Source organism: Pan paniscus, chromosome 9 (assembly GCF_029289425.2).
Source record: "Pan paniscus chromosome 9, NHGRI_mPanPan1-v2.0_pri, whole genome shotgun sequence".
Classification (NCBI taxonomy): Eukaryota; Metazoa; Chordata; class Mammalia; order Primates; family Hominidae; genus Pan; species Pan paniscus.
In genome coordinates, this window is record NC_073258.2 from 38,623,701 (window position 1) to 38,641,983 (window position 18,283).

Consider the following 18,283-nt stretch of genomic DNA (forward strand, 5'->3'; position numbering starts at 1 on the left):
TCAGCACTATGTCTTATATGCTTGTGGGCTACTGTTTTTCAAATCTTTGCAGACACTGTTTGGAGTAATTAAATGCATCATTATTTTGAAGCATGACTGAATTCTTTGTAGTATGGATCGTTATGGATCTTTTCTCTTTTTTCTTTTCTTGAGACAATCTTGCTCTGTTACCCAGGCTGGAGTGCAGTGGTGCAATCTTGGCTCACTGCAATCTCTGCCTCCCAGGTTCAAGCGATTCTCCGGCCTCAGCCTCCTAAGTAGCTGGGTTTACGAGTGCGTGCCACCACACCTGACTGATTTTGTATTTTTAGTACAGACGGGATTTCACCATGTTGGCCAGACTGGTCTCGAACTCCTGACCTCAAGTGATCCACCTGCCTCTGCCTCCCAAAGTGCTGGGATTACAGGTGTGAGCCACTGTGCCCAGCTCATTATGGATATTTTAAATGAATGGACACAGAAAGCAGGACTCTGATGATAGGGATGGAGAGAGGGGGCTCCAAAATGTTTTGGTGTTAAATGGATCCCTGTTCTTTAAAGGAAAGGCCAGGGGCCTTAATATAGACAAGATTGTAAGCAGCTCCTTTGCTGAAACACTGGGCTGTCGTCCCAGAGGCTGTGGAGTAAGCCCTGATATGGCCTCTCAAGGGACTAACTCTACTGCCGGTACACCTCACAGGAGTGGACATATGAGGGGCCTGTAAGGCTGGCCTGCGAGAAATTCTTCCAAGGAAAGTGCTGTTAGAAAGGAAAGGACTTACCGGTTCATGTTAGCTCAAGGCCACCAAGCTTCCCTGTGAAGACAGTGGCTGTGAAAGAACCGCAGGCATGGGTCAGCTTCTGCTTGCAGGAAATGCCATTTGGAATCTCCCAGGCCCATGTAGTTTCCTGTGATCAGATCCCACTGGCTGCCTTTGACTGTGGCTGCACCAGCAGGGCCGCCAGCGAGGTGAGGGAGGAAGACCTGCTGGCTTGCAAGAAAGCGGGGGCTGCTTTTGAGTCCTTTCGGCTTTGGTCTTCCTTTCTCTCCAAGGACACTGAGGAAATGGAGGATGGATGGAGAGTGTGGCCAGGTTTGTGCTATGAGTTTCCTGGTCACTCCACACACCTTCAGCCCTGAGCTGCTATTGAAATGGCCCAAGAAGGGAGATTCTCTAACCAGGGGTTATTCTCTTTTCCTGTAGCGTTCAGACTGCTGTGATCAACGTTTTCAAAGGGGGTGGCTTGCAAAGCAACGAGCTCTATGCCCTGAACGAAAACATCAGGTATGTGGCAGGCCAGACTTGGTGCCATTTTCCCCTATAAACCTGAGCCAGGGGCACAGGGGCTACCACCTTAGGAGCCTTAAGGGTTTTTTTTTTTTTTCCTGCTTGATTCTTATTGCTTCTTCTGTCAGCTATGTTGCTTTCATGGCTGTTGCGTTCTGAGACCTGTGTCTGTCTAGAATTCTGATCCATAGAGAATCATTTGTTCAGTATGTAGTGTGTTTTGTAGGGGAAGGGGTAGAGAGTTGATAGATGGCAGCTGTCATTTATTCTGTAAGCATTTATTGTGCCCTTCCTAACCATTAGGCACCATAATAGGCAATTCAGCTTAGTTGTTGGAACCAGACTGCTTGGGGTTTTATTGCGTTCTTCCTTTTACTAAGTGACTTACCAGCAAACACTTGAGTGTGTCTCTGTTGGCCAGGCACTGGAGAGACAGCAAGGACCAAAGACAGACATGGACCCTGCCCTCCTGGAATTTATATTCATTGGGAAGAGAATCATTAGTCAACTAGCCACACATGTGAAGTGTAAAAGTGCAACTAAGACAACTACTCCAACACAGCTGCTGTGATGAAAGCATATGTTAAAATGACTTGATTTTTGTCAAGGAGGCCAGGAATGGTGGATGTGATGCTGCTGCTGTGATCTGAAACATCCATGGAAATTACCTAGGTGAACAGGGCTCCAGTTGGTAGAAACTGCGCATGCAAAGTTCCTCTGGTTGCAATGAGCAAGGAACCAAAAGAAGGCCCATCCATGTGCATAGAGCACCAGAAGTTGAGTAGTTGTGCAGTTAGGTCTATGTTTTGGTGAAATGAGAGCAGCAAGTTAGGCAGGGCTCAGAGCACCAGGATCTTCTAGGGACAGGAGATCGATCCATCAGGTCTTTTTTTTTTTTTTTTTTTTAAACGGAGTCTTGCTCTGTTACCCAGGCTGGAGTGCAGTGGCGCCATCTCGGCTCACTGCAACCTCTGCCTCCTGGGATCAAGCAATTCTCTGCCTCAGCCTCCTGAGCTGGGATCACAGGTGCCCACCACCATGCCTGGCTAATTTTAGTATTTTTAGTAGAGACGAGGTTTCATCATCTTGGTCAGGCTGGTCTTGAACTCCTGACCTCGTGATCCACCCACCTCAGCCTCCCAAAGTGCTGGGATTACAGGCGTGAGCCACTGTGCCTGGCCTCCATCAGGTCTTTTCATGTCCTGGTATTCATTCGTTTCTGGATATGTTAAGTGCAGAACTTCAAGGCTAAAGACCCAACCCTGGAGTGGGCAGAACAATAAACAAGTCCATTGTTCTGTTCCTGTTTACTGTTAGTTAAGGCCTGCATTAAGGTCATTGAGGTGTTTTAAGAGCTCTACTTTCATTAAAGTCTTTAGAATTGTATCAAATTTCCATCCATGTTCTTGAATTTCACATCATACTTACATAAATATGGAAAAAGACAAAAGATATCTAGCCCAAGGCCTCATTTTACAAAGGAGGAAACTGAGGCCCCAAGAAGTTGAGTGACAGGGGCAAAGTGGGGTCAGCCAACACACACGTTGCAAAGTTTCATTTTTCTCCAAGAACTAAAATTCTGGCCTTTCCATGAGGTTCTTTAGTTCACAATAGAAGTATAAATAAATAAAACAGTGACTCAGGAATGTGCTAATTGTTTTTCACTTTGGGAGGCTGATCCTGAAATTGTACTTAAAAGCTCTGTTTGTGGACAGCTGGGAGAGGTACAGGTCAAGCCAGATTTCACCAGCCCAGGTAGCCCAGGGGCTGCTAACTCAAAAGACTTCAGGTACCAAGCAGGTCTTCTGAATGGGTGAAGCTGGCGTGGGTGCCTGGCAGTGAGATTGTGCCCTCTGTCAAAAGAGGATTACCCTGGTAGAACACAGGCCCACTGATACATCTCTTATTTTTCAAGAAGAACTGGAAATTGAGATGTTTATGTAAATTTTCTGACTTTTAAATGTTGGTAAATAATCCAAATTTCCCCAAACATTGGTGCAGGCCAAACAAAACACATCTGTGGATTGAATATGGCCAAGAAGCTGCCCTTTTATAACACCAGCCGTTGCATGCATTGGGGAGGCATTGCTGCTTCAGAGTGTTGAGTCCCAGAAAATGCTAGGTGCCTTTCTCCTCCATCAACACATTCAACCCTCCCCACAGCCCTTTGTTATGAGTAGTTGATAAATGAGAAAATCATGCATTAGAGAAATTAAATAAAAGTCACACAGCAATGAGCAGTGGCAAAAGGATTTGAACTCCTTTCTGACTTAGATACCTGTAGTAGTCTACTGGGGCTGCCATAACAAATACCATAGACTGGATGACTTAAACAACAAAAATTTATTTCTCAATGTTCTGGAGGCTGGGAAGTCCAAGATCAAGGTGCCGGTCATTTCCATTCCTGGTGATGGCCCTCTTCCCGACTGGAAGATGTGTACTGTGTGTACACATGACCTCTTTTGCACTTGATGGGGAGAGAGAGCTCTCTGATGTCCCTTATAAGGACACTAATCATGTGGGCCCTACTCTTATGACCTCATCTAAACCCAAGTATCTCTCAAAGGCCCATCTCCAAATCCCATCAAATTGGGGGTTAAGGCTTTGACATATAAATTTTGGGGGGACTCATAGCAACACCTTTGTTCTTTGCACTATATTGTAGTGTCAGAAAGAGAGGTCTTATGTTGGGAGAAGGATTAAGTTGATGGTTCCTGATCTTTTTTTCTGCCATCGTTCCTTTCCCGAGGTCTCTGTGAGCCCATCTCTTATCACATCCTGTGACTAACACTCATCATGAGGAGCATGACACTCCCCCAGCCCTCCTTTCCAGTGTTGGGGTTAGGGCTGCTAGATGTTCCTCTGTGTCTTGAGTGATTTTTCAGACTAGTGGGAAATACATATGGTTGAGGTTTGAAACTATGTGCCCAGATATAAATTGAGCCCAGAATAAGGCAAAGCTTAAAAAAAAAATCAGAGCTTTCCTTCCCCACGTTTCTGTACCTTGCATTCTAGCCACACTATTTTAGAGAAGGCCAGAGGATGGAGATAGGCTTTCACATCAGAGACACAGAATATAACTGAGGATGTGAAGTATCTCCCAGGCATTGACGTGACCTGGATGTCTCAAGTTGAATGAAGCTAGCCCTCCCACATCAGCAAGTGCCTGTGTGGAGGTAAACACAGCTGACTTTACTCCAGCATCTTAAACACTGAAATAGGCTGCTCTCTGGTTACATTCAAGTAGACACTTGGGTTTTGATTTTCCTTTTGGAAGACTTGTTTGCAGAACAGATCTATCAACTCAACATGGTTGAGGCAGGATTGGTGGAGAGGGTGGGGCACAGGATGGTAGGGATGTCAGAAAGAGATGTGCAAACAGAGAAGCCTCAGTTCTTCAGCCCATTTTTCAGTTGTGACAGTCCTGTTATATGCAAGAGGATTTGTGCTAAGTTTAATGGAAATTTTTAACCGAAGAGAGCAGTTTCTGGATTCAGAGAGACCAGGGATCAAGATTGGGCTAGCTGTGTGACCTTGGGCAAGTGACTTCATTTTTCTAAGTCTGTTTTGTCTTTTATGAAATGAGGATAATAATAGCACTAACCTCATGGTCATTGGGAGGATTGAGATAATGCTAAAAACATCCTTAGCACAGGGTCTGGTAATTTAATAAAGGTTTAATAAATGTTAGCCATATGATTCTTATTACTGTGAACAGTTAAGAAATAGTAAAGTGATACATAATGGGTGAGTACGATGCATGAGAACACAGGCCGACGTGATGAATTGCCCCATGAATAGCACTGTGTATAACCCTCTCCAGGCCAGGTGTCATGCTCCCACCTGTAATCCCAGCTCTTTGGGAGGCTGAGGCAGGAGGATCGCTTGAGTCCAAGTGTTTGAGACCAGCTTTAATGAAACCCCGGTTTCTACAAAAAATACAAATAAAATGAAAAGCTGGGCGTGATGATGCATACTGCACTCCAGCCTGGGCAACAGAGCAAGATCCTGTCTCAGAAAAAAACTTCTCCAGCAGTTTGGATGAGGTGAGCTCACTTTGAACTAGAGAGTCTGGGACAGAATCCTCAAAGAGTGGTGCCTGGAGTTGAAGTTTGGGTGAGGCTAAGTTCTTACAAGGAGAGCCAGCTGTTTCTCCTTTCCACAGAGAAAAGAACAAGAGGAAATGACTTTCTCAGTTCTCCATTCTACTGAACCCAAATGGTAATAAACTTTTTGATGGAGTATCCAAGTCTGGAGTATCCAAGCCTAAATCAGATTCTTTGGGTCACTCATCCCAGCCACCCTGGCCACTTTCTATCTGTAGGGTTAGTATGTACCTGGGAAATACAAATTTATTTAAATAGTAGCCAATGCAAAGGATGACTAGGAAGGTAGATGTTTTATGTAACTGAGTCTTGTAATGCAGTCATTATTATAAGTGGCCTTTCCATTTAAGACATGTCTTTGAAAATAGACTCTAGTTTAAATGTTAGCAGATAGACTTTGAAGTAATTATGAGGAAGAACTTGGGACTGAGAATGGTCAAATTCTAAAACACAGTATTGGATCCAAAGACAGGTTTCTCCACCCTTTAAGAATAAATCTGTCAGGCCAGGTGCGGTGGCTCACCCCGTAGTCCCAGAACTTTGAGAGGCCGAGGCGGGTGGATCACCTGAGGTCAGGAGTTTGAGACCAGCCTGGCCAGCATGGCAAAACCCTGACTCTACTAAAAATACAAAAATTAGCCAGGTGTGGTGGTGTGCGCCTGTAATCCCAGCCGGCTATTTTTGGGAGGCTGAGGCAGGAGAATCGCTTGAACCTGGGAGACAGAGGTTGCAGTGAGCCAAGATCGTGCCACACTGCACTCCAGCCTGGGGGACAGAGAGAGAATTTGTCTCAAAAAAAAAAAAAAATCCATCAGAAATGTCTCACCTCAATATAGCTGCCAATGTTGTCCCATGTAAAAGTCAGGGCACATGGTCTATTGATATGAAAACCATAAATCAGAATATTTCCTATTGAAACTGCCTTAGGAGGCACAGCTTGCACATTGTAATATCTCTCAAGGCAAGAAAATGACCTTTCAGAATAGACGTATTCTAGCTAAATCCCCAGGCATCCCAATCAACAATTCTGGCTTCCCTAAATTTCCATCTGCCAGAGTTCGGGCTGATTCTGGGAGTCTTCTTGTTTTGAATTCTCAATGGGGTGTTAGTGCGGTTTTTAACACCTCTCTCCAGCCTCACCCCTGATGTGGCTGCATTTTGGCAGCGAGGAAAAGTCTGAGTTAGAGGTTTGGGTTTCATGAGTGCTTCCAAGAACAAGAGCAGCTAAGCTGACACAAGAGCGCACTCTCCCTAAACAGTCTTTTCTGCCAACTCTCCCACTGATTTTATGTAAACGAGAAGAATTAGAAAAGTGTGAAAAAAGCAAGATTGATGTTTGCTGGTTCTTTGAAGAACCTGCTTGCCAATGTTCTTATAGGTGCTTTCAGTCTTTGAGTGTTGGGGTGTGTGTGTCGAAGCAGGGGCCATTGATTCATTGATTTATTTATTGAATAAATGTGGAGTGCTCTGCCCAGTACTGGGCTGTATACTGGGGTGGTCATTGAGTAGGTGGTTTGTGTCTTGGAGATCTTACAGCAGAATGAGAGAGGAACTGGGCAGGTAGTTCTCAGGCAACGCTTTTAGAGGGGTGATGGTGGAATCTGGAGTGCTGGGGGCATGTGGAGGATGGGCACACAATTAGACCTAGGAGAAAATGATATCCAAGTTGAAATTAGAAGTGGGAGCAGGCAGAAAGGGCAGTTGAGGATCTAACATTCTTGCCACCACCACTCACTCCATGCCCTCCTGCCTCCTCAAACTCCCTGGGAGGACTTTTTCTCTGCAGAAATAAATGCTCAGAGATGAAGTTTCCGGAAACCAGAGATCAGTTATCTGCAGCCGGCCCGAGACAGGAAACGCACATTTTCCTTCTCTCTCCAACCACCCTGCTTCTGTTCTTGTTGGGAGGGGGGAGGTGGTGTGAAGAAAACCCCAGAGATTTTCAAGGAAAGAGGAGGTTCCAAGAATTGTGTTTGATCTCTGACAGGTCTGAGTTGAAATATCTTCCTTCTGAGTCAGTTGGTTGCCTGAAACCCAAAGGGAAATCCACCTCCGATTTTTCCGTCTCTTTAACAGAGTGTTGACTGTAAGAGAGGGGGACCCACAGTAGGGGGGGAGAGCTGGGAGGGGACGGGAGGAAGGTGAGCCTGGATCCAGCTCACAGGCTGATGCCATAGACCAGTCCCAGGCCTGATGCCACGAGGTAATGATAACTGCAGACACTTGCTTAGCCTTTTGTATATGCCAGACTCCAAGTGCTTCATATGTGTCAACTCTTTTAAAACTCCCCACACCCTATGAGATAGATACTGTATCCCTGTCTTACAAGGAGGAAGTACAGATACAGAGAGGTGGAATAACTCACCCAGAGTCATGTAGCCAGTAAGTGCCTGAGCTGGGATTTGAACCCAAGCCTCCCACATGCTTAAACCCTTAGTAAGTGGGCTGCAAGAGCCACACAGAGCTGGCATTATCCAGATTTGGCCTTGATGTACCTGGACATAGGTTCATGAATAGATCATGAGGTAAGGGGGGCATTTCCCTTCTGAGGAGCCTAGTTTTGGAGGGATTAAGATGAGGGCTCTTCTTGGTCTGGGTGACTCTGCCTGATGATGTGTTACTACCTTGTACCTGCTGTGGCTGAGAAACAGACTTGGCTTTCAGGTTAAGAAGGGTTGTTAGAAATGGCAGATTGGAAACCCATGGGGTTGGCGCATGTGGTTTGGCCTAAAAGTTGTTTAGAAATCTGGACATCTCACCTAGAACTCCAGGTTTCCGGCCTCTCTGGAAAGGTCAGATCTGGGCACTGGACTCACGGTCTGGTGTGGAGCCTGTCAGGGGAGCTGAGGCCTGGCTGCTGCCTTTAGAGGGACTTTCTTGGTCCTTACAGTACACACTCACTTGCCTCCCTTCCTTGCCCGCCTGCCCCTGTGGCATGGGGGATACCACTGACTGATTAGGTTGGCCTCCATTTGAGTTGGGATCTACCAATGTATGGCCCCTGGCAAAGCTCTGAGCATCGATCTTATCTGCAAAATGAGGATACACTCCTACCTGTGAGGCTGTTGGAGAATTTGAGATTCTGTGTGCAGACTGCCAAGCATAGTGTGCCACATAACTAGGAGCTCAATAAATGTTCTTTGTCAGTTTCCTCCATGTTTCTCACTATTCCCACTGCCACCCACTAGGATGCAGACACCCAAAGGGTGTGAGTATTCCATGTCCTGAGTCAAGGACACCACCTCCCATGGGCTCCCATGGAATGGACCAGAGAAGGGGAGGGGGCCTTTCTATCTGTTCCTGCTTAAGAGAAGCTGCCTCCTTGAAACATATCCTATTGCAGAAGTGAGGTGGGTGATTTCAGAGCATTCAGCAGTCAGGCTAGATGGGCACTGACCAGCTACAGCATTGGGCACAGGACTCTGGAGGACCCCTGCTGTTCCTGGATCTTGAGGCGGTCTGGGCGGATCTAACCAAAGGGCCAGGGTGCAGGGCCAGAGAACTTGGGGCAAACCCTACTTGCCAGATGGCGCAGAAATATTAACTACTGATATGGTTATTCCAACTCATCTTGGCTAACCTGCAGCACTTCTTGCAAGCTGCCTCATCGTCTTTAACCTCATGTGGGAAGAGAGTTGGGACAAGCAGCGGGATTTTGCCGCCTTGGGTCTTTCTCTGTGTGCAAGGCAGACTGACTCCGTCCGAGGTGATTTCCCTCTGTCACTTCCGCGCTTGCCCACTCTGCTGCCATCCTGCTGTCCCTGCGCCTCTCCACCAGCTTGATTCCAGCTTTTAGTAATGCCTCCTTTACCTTTAAGCCCACAGAAGTGGGAAGTTGAGTTGACAAGACGGTGAGGCGTGAGATCGCAGGTCTGTGTAATAACAGGAAATCCTGTCAACTGGGGTGGTGTCTCAGCTGGTCAGCCTGGGAGGGAAAAAGGGTGAGATAATGTAGACCAGTCAGTGCTTCCCCATTTTTTCCCCCTGTTATGGCTCCTTTTGGCTTCTGGCTGAACTTCACGCCCAGTTTCTCATTTTGGTCAGGCCCCATGTAAGTGTCCCCTTCACATTACCCTCAGCTCCCGGCTTCCCTTTTTCTAGCTCAGTGGCTTGTGGTGGTGATTGGTAGCAGCAGAATTCTGCTTTCAAATGAAACCAGGCATGGAAGTCCAATATGTGAAACAGATGGCATATGGGGGCTGCTGAGGCTGAGGGGTTGCTTTCATGTCAGTTACACATCCCGGCAATTCTTTTCTCCAAAGCTCTGCCTCCACCTTCCTACCTTCTTATCCTTTCATCAGCTGGTCTGGCCCTACCTAACATATTATCTGCTTTATGAATTTCTCCTGGGTCCTCAATCCCAGTGTAGGAAATGCTAGTGTGGCTATACTTGTAGGAAGATGCGAGAAGCAGTGGGCTGGAGTTTTCAAGACCCAGGGCTTCAGAGTCCTGGGTGAAATCATAGTAGCTCATGCTTGCCAAGCCTTGCTGTGGGCCAGGCAGCGTTCTAGCAATTTGATGAGGATTAACCCATTTTACTTGTGCAGTAATCCTGTGAAGTAGGTATCCTTATCCTCCCCACATTCTAGGTGAGGAAACTGAAGTATGAAGAACCAGTGAATTTTCCCGGGTCATTGCTAACAACAGCTACTAAGTGGCTGCCAGGATGCAGAGCCAGGCAGCTCTGGGCTCCCTGATCTCAACAAGACACTTGTTATCTCTGGCCTGTGCTTGCTTGGGTCAGTTTCCTTGTATATTAAAATTGAGGATATTATTGCTGCTTACAGTTCTGTTTTAGGCTTAAATGTGGGAACGCCTACATTGTTGACAGTGGTGTCCAGCACCCAGCAAGTGCTCAATAAACTTTAATTGGAGAAAAAATGCCGGGTTCCATCCTAGGAGCAATTTGTTTATTATTCATTATGATGATGATGATTGTTTGTTCTAACAAGTAATTGCTTTTCTGTTGACAGGGCAGCAACCCTAGGATAGAGTGGGAAAAGCGGAAGGAAGGCTGCCAGATTCTAGGCCTGAGCCTCAAAGGAGCTTATGGCTTAGGTATTGGGAATCGGGATTTTCATCTTTCCTGCATCTAGGGAACCACAAACCACAGCCTCTTTAATTTGGCTGTCTCTCTCCAGCTTTTCTCTTCTTTCTTGTTCTTTACAAATTAAATTGGTAAAAGTAAGTCAGGCTACAGGGTGAATTGTCCTGTTGTGATTTTGGCCTAGGTATCTAAAGCCTTGATATTTTTTACTGTCATCTTTTGGGTAACATGAACCTCCTGTGCCCTATAAGAGAGTGGCCCAGATCACTCTCTCATAGGGCCCAGGAGAAATCATTGAGCTCTGTTTCATCCTTTTCTTCTAGCATCCAGAACCATGTCTAACACATAACATTATGTTTTCAGTAAATGGCTAAGATTCAAAGAATTAATGAATGGGGTCTCCACTCTGAGTTCCTCTTTTTTTGGTGGGGGGAAGGTAGCTTTTAAGTGAGGAAGCGTCTGCCAAGTTCCACTGGAGATGGTGTATCGGAACAGAGGTATGGAAAATCCCCTTCTCTCAATTCAGCTGAGACAAGAATAGAGGTTTTTTTCAGAAGCATTCTTTCCTTATAAACCAATGCAAGCAGAATAAACAGAATATAGACATGGATTGTAGATTTGCAACATGACTCAGCCACAGTCTGCTCACAGGCTGGCCTAGCCAGCACTGCTGGGGACTCCTGGCCCCCTTTCCTCATCTCTTCACTCTCTATAGTCCTGGGAACAAGGGTTCTTGGGTTACCAGCTTGAGGCAGGTCTGGATTGGTGGATTCCCAGGACTTGTGGGATTCTCTGTTAGCTGGTACACACCCTGCTTCCTGATGTCATGCCCTTGGTAGGGACTTACTCCTGCGATTCTTTCTCGGGCTTCTGGCCATGCTGCGGTAATCTTGGTGGTGGTTATTAACTTCAGAATCTTAAAAATTTGTTTCTGAATAGGATTGTTTTGACATGGTTCAAAAATTTTACGCATATAGCAAGGGTATACAGTAGAGTCTCCACCCCTGTATCCCAGAAACCAGTTTTCCATTCTCTTTTCCTTAAAGATAAGTATTAGTAACGGTAGCTTATTGGGTATTCTTCCAGAGTTTCTTTATGCATGTATAAGGAGTACATATGGAAACACAGCTGATGATACTGGATACTTTATTTTATTTATTTCTATTTTTTATTTTATTTTATTATTATTATACTTTAAGTTTTAGTGTACGTGTGCACAATGTGCAGGTTAGTTACATATGTATACATGTGCCATGCTGGTGTGCTGCACCCATTAACTCGTCATTTAGCATTAGGTATATCTCCTAATGCTATCCCTCCCCCCTCCCCCCACCCCACAACAGTCCCCAGAGTGTGATGTTCCCCTTCCTGTGTCCATGTGTTCTCATTGTTCAATTCCCACCTATGAGTGAGAACATGCGGTGTTTGGTTTTTTGTCCTTGCGATAGTTTACTGAGAATGATGATTTCCACTTTTATCCATGTCCCTACAAAGGACATGAACTCATCATTTTTTATGACTGCATAGTATTCCATGGTGTATATGTGCCACATTTTCTTAATCCAGTCTATCATTGTTGGACATTTGGGTTGGTTCCAAGTCTTTCCTATTGTGAATAGTGCCACAGTAAACATACGTGTGCATGTGTCTTTATAGCAGCATGATTTATAGTCCTTTGGGTATATACCCAGTAATGGGATGGCTGGGTCAAATGGTATTTCTAGTTCTACATCCCTGAGGAATCACCACACTGACTTCCACAATGGTTGAACTAGTTTACAGTCCCACCAACAGTGTAAAAGTGTTCCTATTTCTCCACATCCTCTCCAGCACCTGTTGTTTCCTGACTTTTGAATGATTGCCATTCTAACTGGTGTGAGATGGTATCTCATTGTGGTTTTGATTTGCATTTCTCTGATGGCCAGTGATGCTGAGCATTTTTTCATGTGTTCTTTGGCTGCATAAATGTCTTCTTTTGAGAAGTGTCTGTTCATGTCCTTCGCCCACTTTTTGATGGGGTTGTTTGTTTTTTTCTTGTAAATTTGTTTGAGTTCATTGTAGATTCTGGATATTAGCCCTTTGTCAGATGAGTAGGTTGTGAAAATTTTCTCCCATTTTGTAGGTTGCCTGTTCACTCTGATGGTGGTTTCTTTTGCTGTGCAGAAGCTGTTTAGTTTAATTAGATCCCATTTGTCAATTTTGGCTTTTGTTGCCATTGCTTTTGGTGTTTCAGACATGAAGTCCTTGCCCATGCCTATGTCCTGAATGATAATGCCTAGGTTTTCTTCTAGGGTTTTTATGGTTTTAGGTCTAATGTTTAAGTCTTTAATCCATCTTGAATTAATTTTTGTATAAGGTGTAAGGAAGGGATCCAGTTTCAGCTTTCTCCATATGGCTAGCCAGTTTTCCCAGCACCATTTATTAAATAGGGAATCCTTTCCCCATTGCTTGTTTTTCTCAGGTTTGTCAAAGATCAGATAGTTGTAGATATGCGGCGTTATTTCTGAGGGCTCTGTTCTGTTCCATTGATCTATATCTCTGTTTTGGTAGCAGTACCATGCTGTTTTGGTTACTGTAGCCTTGAGTATAGTTTGAAGTCAGGTAGTGTGATGCCTCTAGCTTTGTTCTTTTGGCTTAGGATTGCCTTGGTGATGCAGGCTCTTTTTTGGTTCCATATGAACTTTAAAGTAGATACTGGATACTTTCTACAGGGTCTGTGGACTAGACTGGGGTCTGGTGATGTGGTGTTTGTGGGACAGCGTCTTCCTCAAACTTCAGGGAATCAAGCTGGCTAAAGTGTTGTGTTGCCTTACGTAATTTCCAGCAACAACTTCAAGCTTCTCCAAGGCTTTACATGTAGACATAGAGAAGAGGACACACAATCCAGTGCTTTTTTACATATGATTTTTAAAAATGCATCTGTGGGCCAGGCACAGTGGCTCATGCCTGTAATCCTAGCACTTTGGGAGGCCAAGGTGGGCAGATCACCTGAGGTCAGGAGTTTGAGGTCAGTCTGCCCAAAAGGGTGAAACCCTATCTCTACCAAAAATAGAAAAATTAGCCAGGAGCAGTGTTGCGCGCCTGCTCTCCCAGCTACTCAGGAGGCTGAGGCATAAGAATTGCTTGAGCCTGGGAGGCAGAGGTTGCAGTGAGCTGAGATCGCACCACTGCACTCCAGCTTGGGCAACAGAGTGCAACTCTGTCTCAATAAAAAACAGTTAATTAATTAAAAAATAAATAAAATGCATATGTGTTCTCTGTGTTTAAAAATCAAGGAGCTATGTATTTCAATTCTAAGGGCCTATGGGGAAACCCCTTCATATAGTAATACAGACTTGAACAGCAAGTTATAAGAGTGGAATTGACCAACAAATATGTTAGTGTTGTGTAAACTAAAATGTGTATTCTTATTTTTCTCTTCCCATTTTACAAGGTAGCCTGTTGTATGTACACACTGTTCTGTATCTTGCATTGTTTCTTTGCTTACTATGACTTAGATCTTTCATATTATTTAGAGCACTTCTTCACACCCTTTTTAAAATAGTTGCATAGAATTCCATTGCCTGGATGAACATAATCTCTTTATTAGCACTTTATTGGTGCATATTTATGTTGATTTCTATATTTTGCTGCAATGAAAAACTCTGCATATATATATAACATGTGACCCTGTCTAACCATGTTATCATGCCCAGACAGAAGGCAGGATTTTGTAAGGGATAAGGGCAGTGTAGCTTACTGATTTGCCCAGGTAGAGCAATAGAATCTTGACTTAAATGATTAAGAAAGGTCTTTTCTGTTCAGATAATTCTATGAACAGTACCTAGTGGAGAAGGTTTTGCATTCTGGATTTTATAAAAGGACAAGTGTGTGGTTCTCCTACTGTACCTGGGTATGGCCCATTACATTTAAAGTATATAAAGCAGATTACCACATCGTGTCTTGTTCCTCCTCAGTAAAGAAATGGTTATCACTATCAGCATGGTGAAAGGCCCCTCTTCATGTTCTACTTCTTTATTCCTAACCATTACCATCTCATCCCCCCTGTTACAGCTGCTTCTAGCTTCAGAGTCCTTTCTGCTAAGTCTTTGTCTTGGAAGTTGCATTGTCTGCTCTTTAGCTTCTGCTCTGTTATTGGCTGATTTCTACCTAGACTTTTCTCTTCCTGGGACACTCTGCAGAATTCTGGCCTTGGCTGTGGCTTGCTGCACCCTAGCTGCAATGTAAGGCTGCTGTGCTTCCACCCTCCCTGTAGAGTGAAGCCCCTTCGTGCCCTCCCTGATAGGAGGGGAGGAGATGTCTTGGATTCCTCAACTGGGTAGCATCAGGATGCTTTTCTGCATCCCGCTGTGAGATGCCTGGGGCAACCTTTACTTGTTCAGTCATATCTAGCCCAAACTCACAATTATTACACCATCATAGATCCCTCCTCCATGCTGCTCTCCAGGAGTGTGTCCATAGTTTTTTATTTTGAAGGCCCCCTTAAGCCCGACCTTTTTCTTTTTCAATCTTACCCATGGCATCTTCATGAGCATAGTGTTTTCCCACTGTGGGTTCCTTGGGACACCAATTCCACAGCGTATTATTTGATCTCAGAAGCACATTAGTCCCTCAGCATCATGAGTACCCAAGATATCTCCTTGGGAAGCTCTCTCCTAAGTAGCCTATCAGTAGGACTTGTTTTTCCACTTGTGCGCAAAGCTTGGCTTCTTCACCTATGGTTTTGAGACTTCCCAAGGATGACGAAGACTTTGTTAGGAGGTGTTTCTCCCTCCTGTGGTCAGAAGCAATCTCCTTACCTCTTCCTGTTTCAAAGCCTCCGTCCACTTGGGGCTGCCCCATAGGTTGCTGTTTCCTGTCTGAGAGACATGTCTAGCCTCTGCCTCAAAGACTAGTGATGCCCAACCTGCTCTTAGTCCAGTGGCTTTTGATGAAGGCTTCCCTCTCGGATCAGACCTGCCCACATCTGAGAGAACTCCTGGGTTGTGTTGACAGGGTGGCCCTCCATGAGACTGCCTTTAAATTGGCCCTCAAAATGCAGCATCCACAACAGACATATATTCTGTCATGGGAAAAGGAAGGTATTTTCTTTGTTCAGCGTGTGTTTGTGGCTTTCCAGGGCTTTTTCTGCTACAGTAATTCAAATCATGGGTGGTTCTCTATTCTTTTGTCTTAATTTTATTGTGCCTGTTTTCTCTGCACATAACATCTTGCTGTAACCTCCTGTTTATCCTTCAGTGACATGAGTGAACGTGTTTTGGGGGAGTGAATACTCAGCAAGCATTATCAGAAACTTGAGCATTTGCTCCTTAATAGCCATAGCCAATGGGATTAGTAAAGAAAATCATTTGAAATCATGAAGGGTTTACTCACTGGATCTGGGGAGCCAGTTATTCTTGCTTTTTGTTCCCTTACCTTGTCTGGATCAAAATAAAGAATAGTATGGATAGTTCCATTATTTGTCACAGGGAAAAGGAGAGCTGGTGTCAATATCCCTATTTTCCATTTGTATTTTATTAGCACGTAAGATTCGTTGAAATCATCTTGTGAGTATATTTATTAACGTGCTGTCTATCCATCAGCCCCCAAGAAGAGAGCAGAGACCTTGTCTGTCTCATTCACCTTTGAACTCCTTGTGCTAGAACAACGTGTAACACATAAAGAGCTGCTCAATACATCTTCGTTGCTGGATAAATAAAATCTCTCTATTGTCCCTGCTGTGGTCCCCTTGGAAGACTGCCTCAGTCCATTGGGCATGGGTTGTAAGACCACCCAAACCATGGTACCAAGTTGAATTTTAAGTTAGGGTGAGGGGAGGGGGTTCTGGAGTTGGAGGAGAGACAGGGTGGAGTTATGGGAAAAGATGTTGAATTTGCAGAAAGTCTGGGTTCACATCTTGGCTCTGCCACTGACTTATTTTGGGGAACTCTCTGAGGCATAATTTTAAAAATCTGTACAGGAAGAATAATAATTACTTCTGCCCGCGGTGGCTCACACCTGTAATCCCAGCACTTTGGGAGGCCGAGGTGGGCGGATCACGAGGTCAGGAGATCAAGACCATCCTGGCTAACATGGTGAAACCCCGTCTCTACTAAAAATACAAAAAATTAGCCGGGCATGGTGGCAGGCGCCTGTGGTCCCAGCTACTTGGGAGGCTGAGGCAGGAGAATGGCATGAACCTGGGAGGCGGAGCTTGCAGTGAGCCGAGATTGCGCCACTGCACTCCAGCCTGGGCGACAGAGCGAGACTCTGTCTCAAAAAAATAATAATAATAAATAATTACTCCTACCCCACCCCACATACACTTTATAATCCTTAGTTGAAGAATGTATGAAAAATGTGTTTTAAACTATAAAGTGCTCTGCAAATGTGGAGGAGTGCAAAATGATGATCTTTCTCTTCCTTCTTTTTGCTTCATATAAAGTCAGGTGCCCTGGCCTGCCCCTAGCAGCTCTGCTAGAATTAGGATTTCCTGTGGCCAGCTGCCCTCTTCACAGTGCTACTTTCTCAGAGTGAACTGAGGAATGCATCTCCTTCTAGGATTCCCATCACTGCAATTCCATGATAACAATGGGGGAAGGGGGACCAGGACCTAAGAAAGTGCCCTCAAGATCTCAGACCTGGCCCCACCCCGTGCCACTGGTGAGCACATTGTCACCATGAGCTGTACCATCAAGGGCTGCTTGACGGTGTTTCTCTTCTCCCTTCTCCCCAGGCGGCTATTGAAGAGTGAACTTGGATCATTCATTACAGACTATTTTCAGGTAAGCTGTGTGGATCTGAGCATCCATCATTATCATGCATGTGGGGGCATGGACCTAAAAGGGGTGGCCAATACTGTACAGTTGGACATTCCTTCAACAGACAAAATTACGTATCTCAAGTCCCTGCTGTGTGCGGCACGTTGCAGAGGGGCACCACTCCTGTGTCTCCCAGCAGTTAATGGAGATCACAGTCTCATGCAGCAGTTCTCAGGCATTTTGGTCTCAGGACCCCTTTACACTCATAAAACGTATTACTTATTTGGGTTATGTCTATCTTTACCATAATAGAAATTAAACCTGAAGAGCTTTAAAATATGTCTTAATGTATTTAAGTAATAAGCCTATTACATACTAGTGCTAATTACATTTTTATGAAAAACAACTCTCAGAATAAAATAGAAAGGAGATCTCTGCATTGTCTGGCTTCATAGAAGACAGTTGGATTCTTATATCTGCTTCACTTTCAATTTGTAATGATATTGCATGCCACGTAGTTTTGGGAAAATTCCACTGTAAACTCGTGGAGAATGTAAGGGAAAAAAACAAATAGCTTAGTATTACCAAGAAAATAGTTTTGACCATGGGGATCCCTTGAAAGAGTTTGGGTAGTGGGGGTCCCCCAGGGACCCTGGATCATACCACATCTGGATCCATTGTCTGGATCAGTCAGACTTCTCCCCTGTCTATCTATTGTTGGTATAAAGCTAGTGAGTTTAAGGTTCCAGGACCAATCAGAGGATTGTTTCTAGTTCACAGATGCAAGCTGTTTTCATGACTCTAACCAAAGGCATATGGTGGAGAGGGAATGGGGAGTGTTGAGTGACAAGGAGTCACTGACTGGACGGCACCTTAGTGAAGTCAGAACCCCTACTTCTCACTCATTTTTTCTGAGTGGGCAAGCTGTTTCACCTCCCTGTGCCTCAGTTTCCTCATCTGCAAAATGGGACTAAAAATACAACTTACCTTGAAAGGTTATTATATGCTTTATGTGAAATAACACATGTAAAGCACTCTGTACGTAGTGTGTAGGGGGGCAGTATAGGGTAGTGGTCAAGATCACAGCCTTTAGAGGCAGAGTGCTTGGGTTCAGTGCCCAGC

At 44.8% G+C, this 18,283-nt stretch overlaps 1 protein-coding gene across 9 annotated transcripts in view; it reads left to right on the forward strand.

Moving 5' to 3' along the window:
• Window positions 1-18,283, forward strand: part of PRR5L (proline rich 5 like) — a 169,688-nt gene that overhangs the window by 106,589 nt on the left and 44,816 nt on the right. For 8 of the 9 annotated variants that reach the window (XM_055094281.3, XM_055094278.3, XM_003830359.5 and 5 more), the window contains 2 exons: window positions 1,185-1,265; window positions 17,137-17,185. In XM_055094281.3, the coding sequence (XP_054950256.1) occupies window positions 1,185-1,265; window positions 17,137-17,185 (130 nt within the window). The remainder of the gene's footprint in view (window positions 1-1,184; window positions 1,266-17,136; window positions 17,186-18,283) is intronic. The other variant, XM_055094280.3, reaches the window with a different exon arrangement.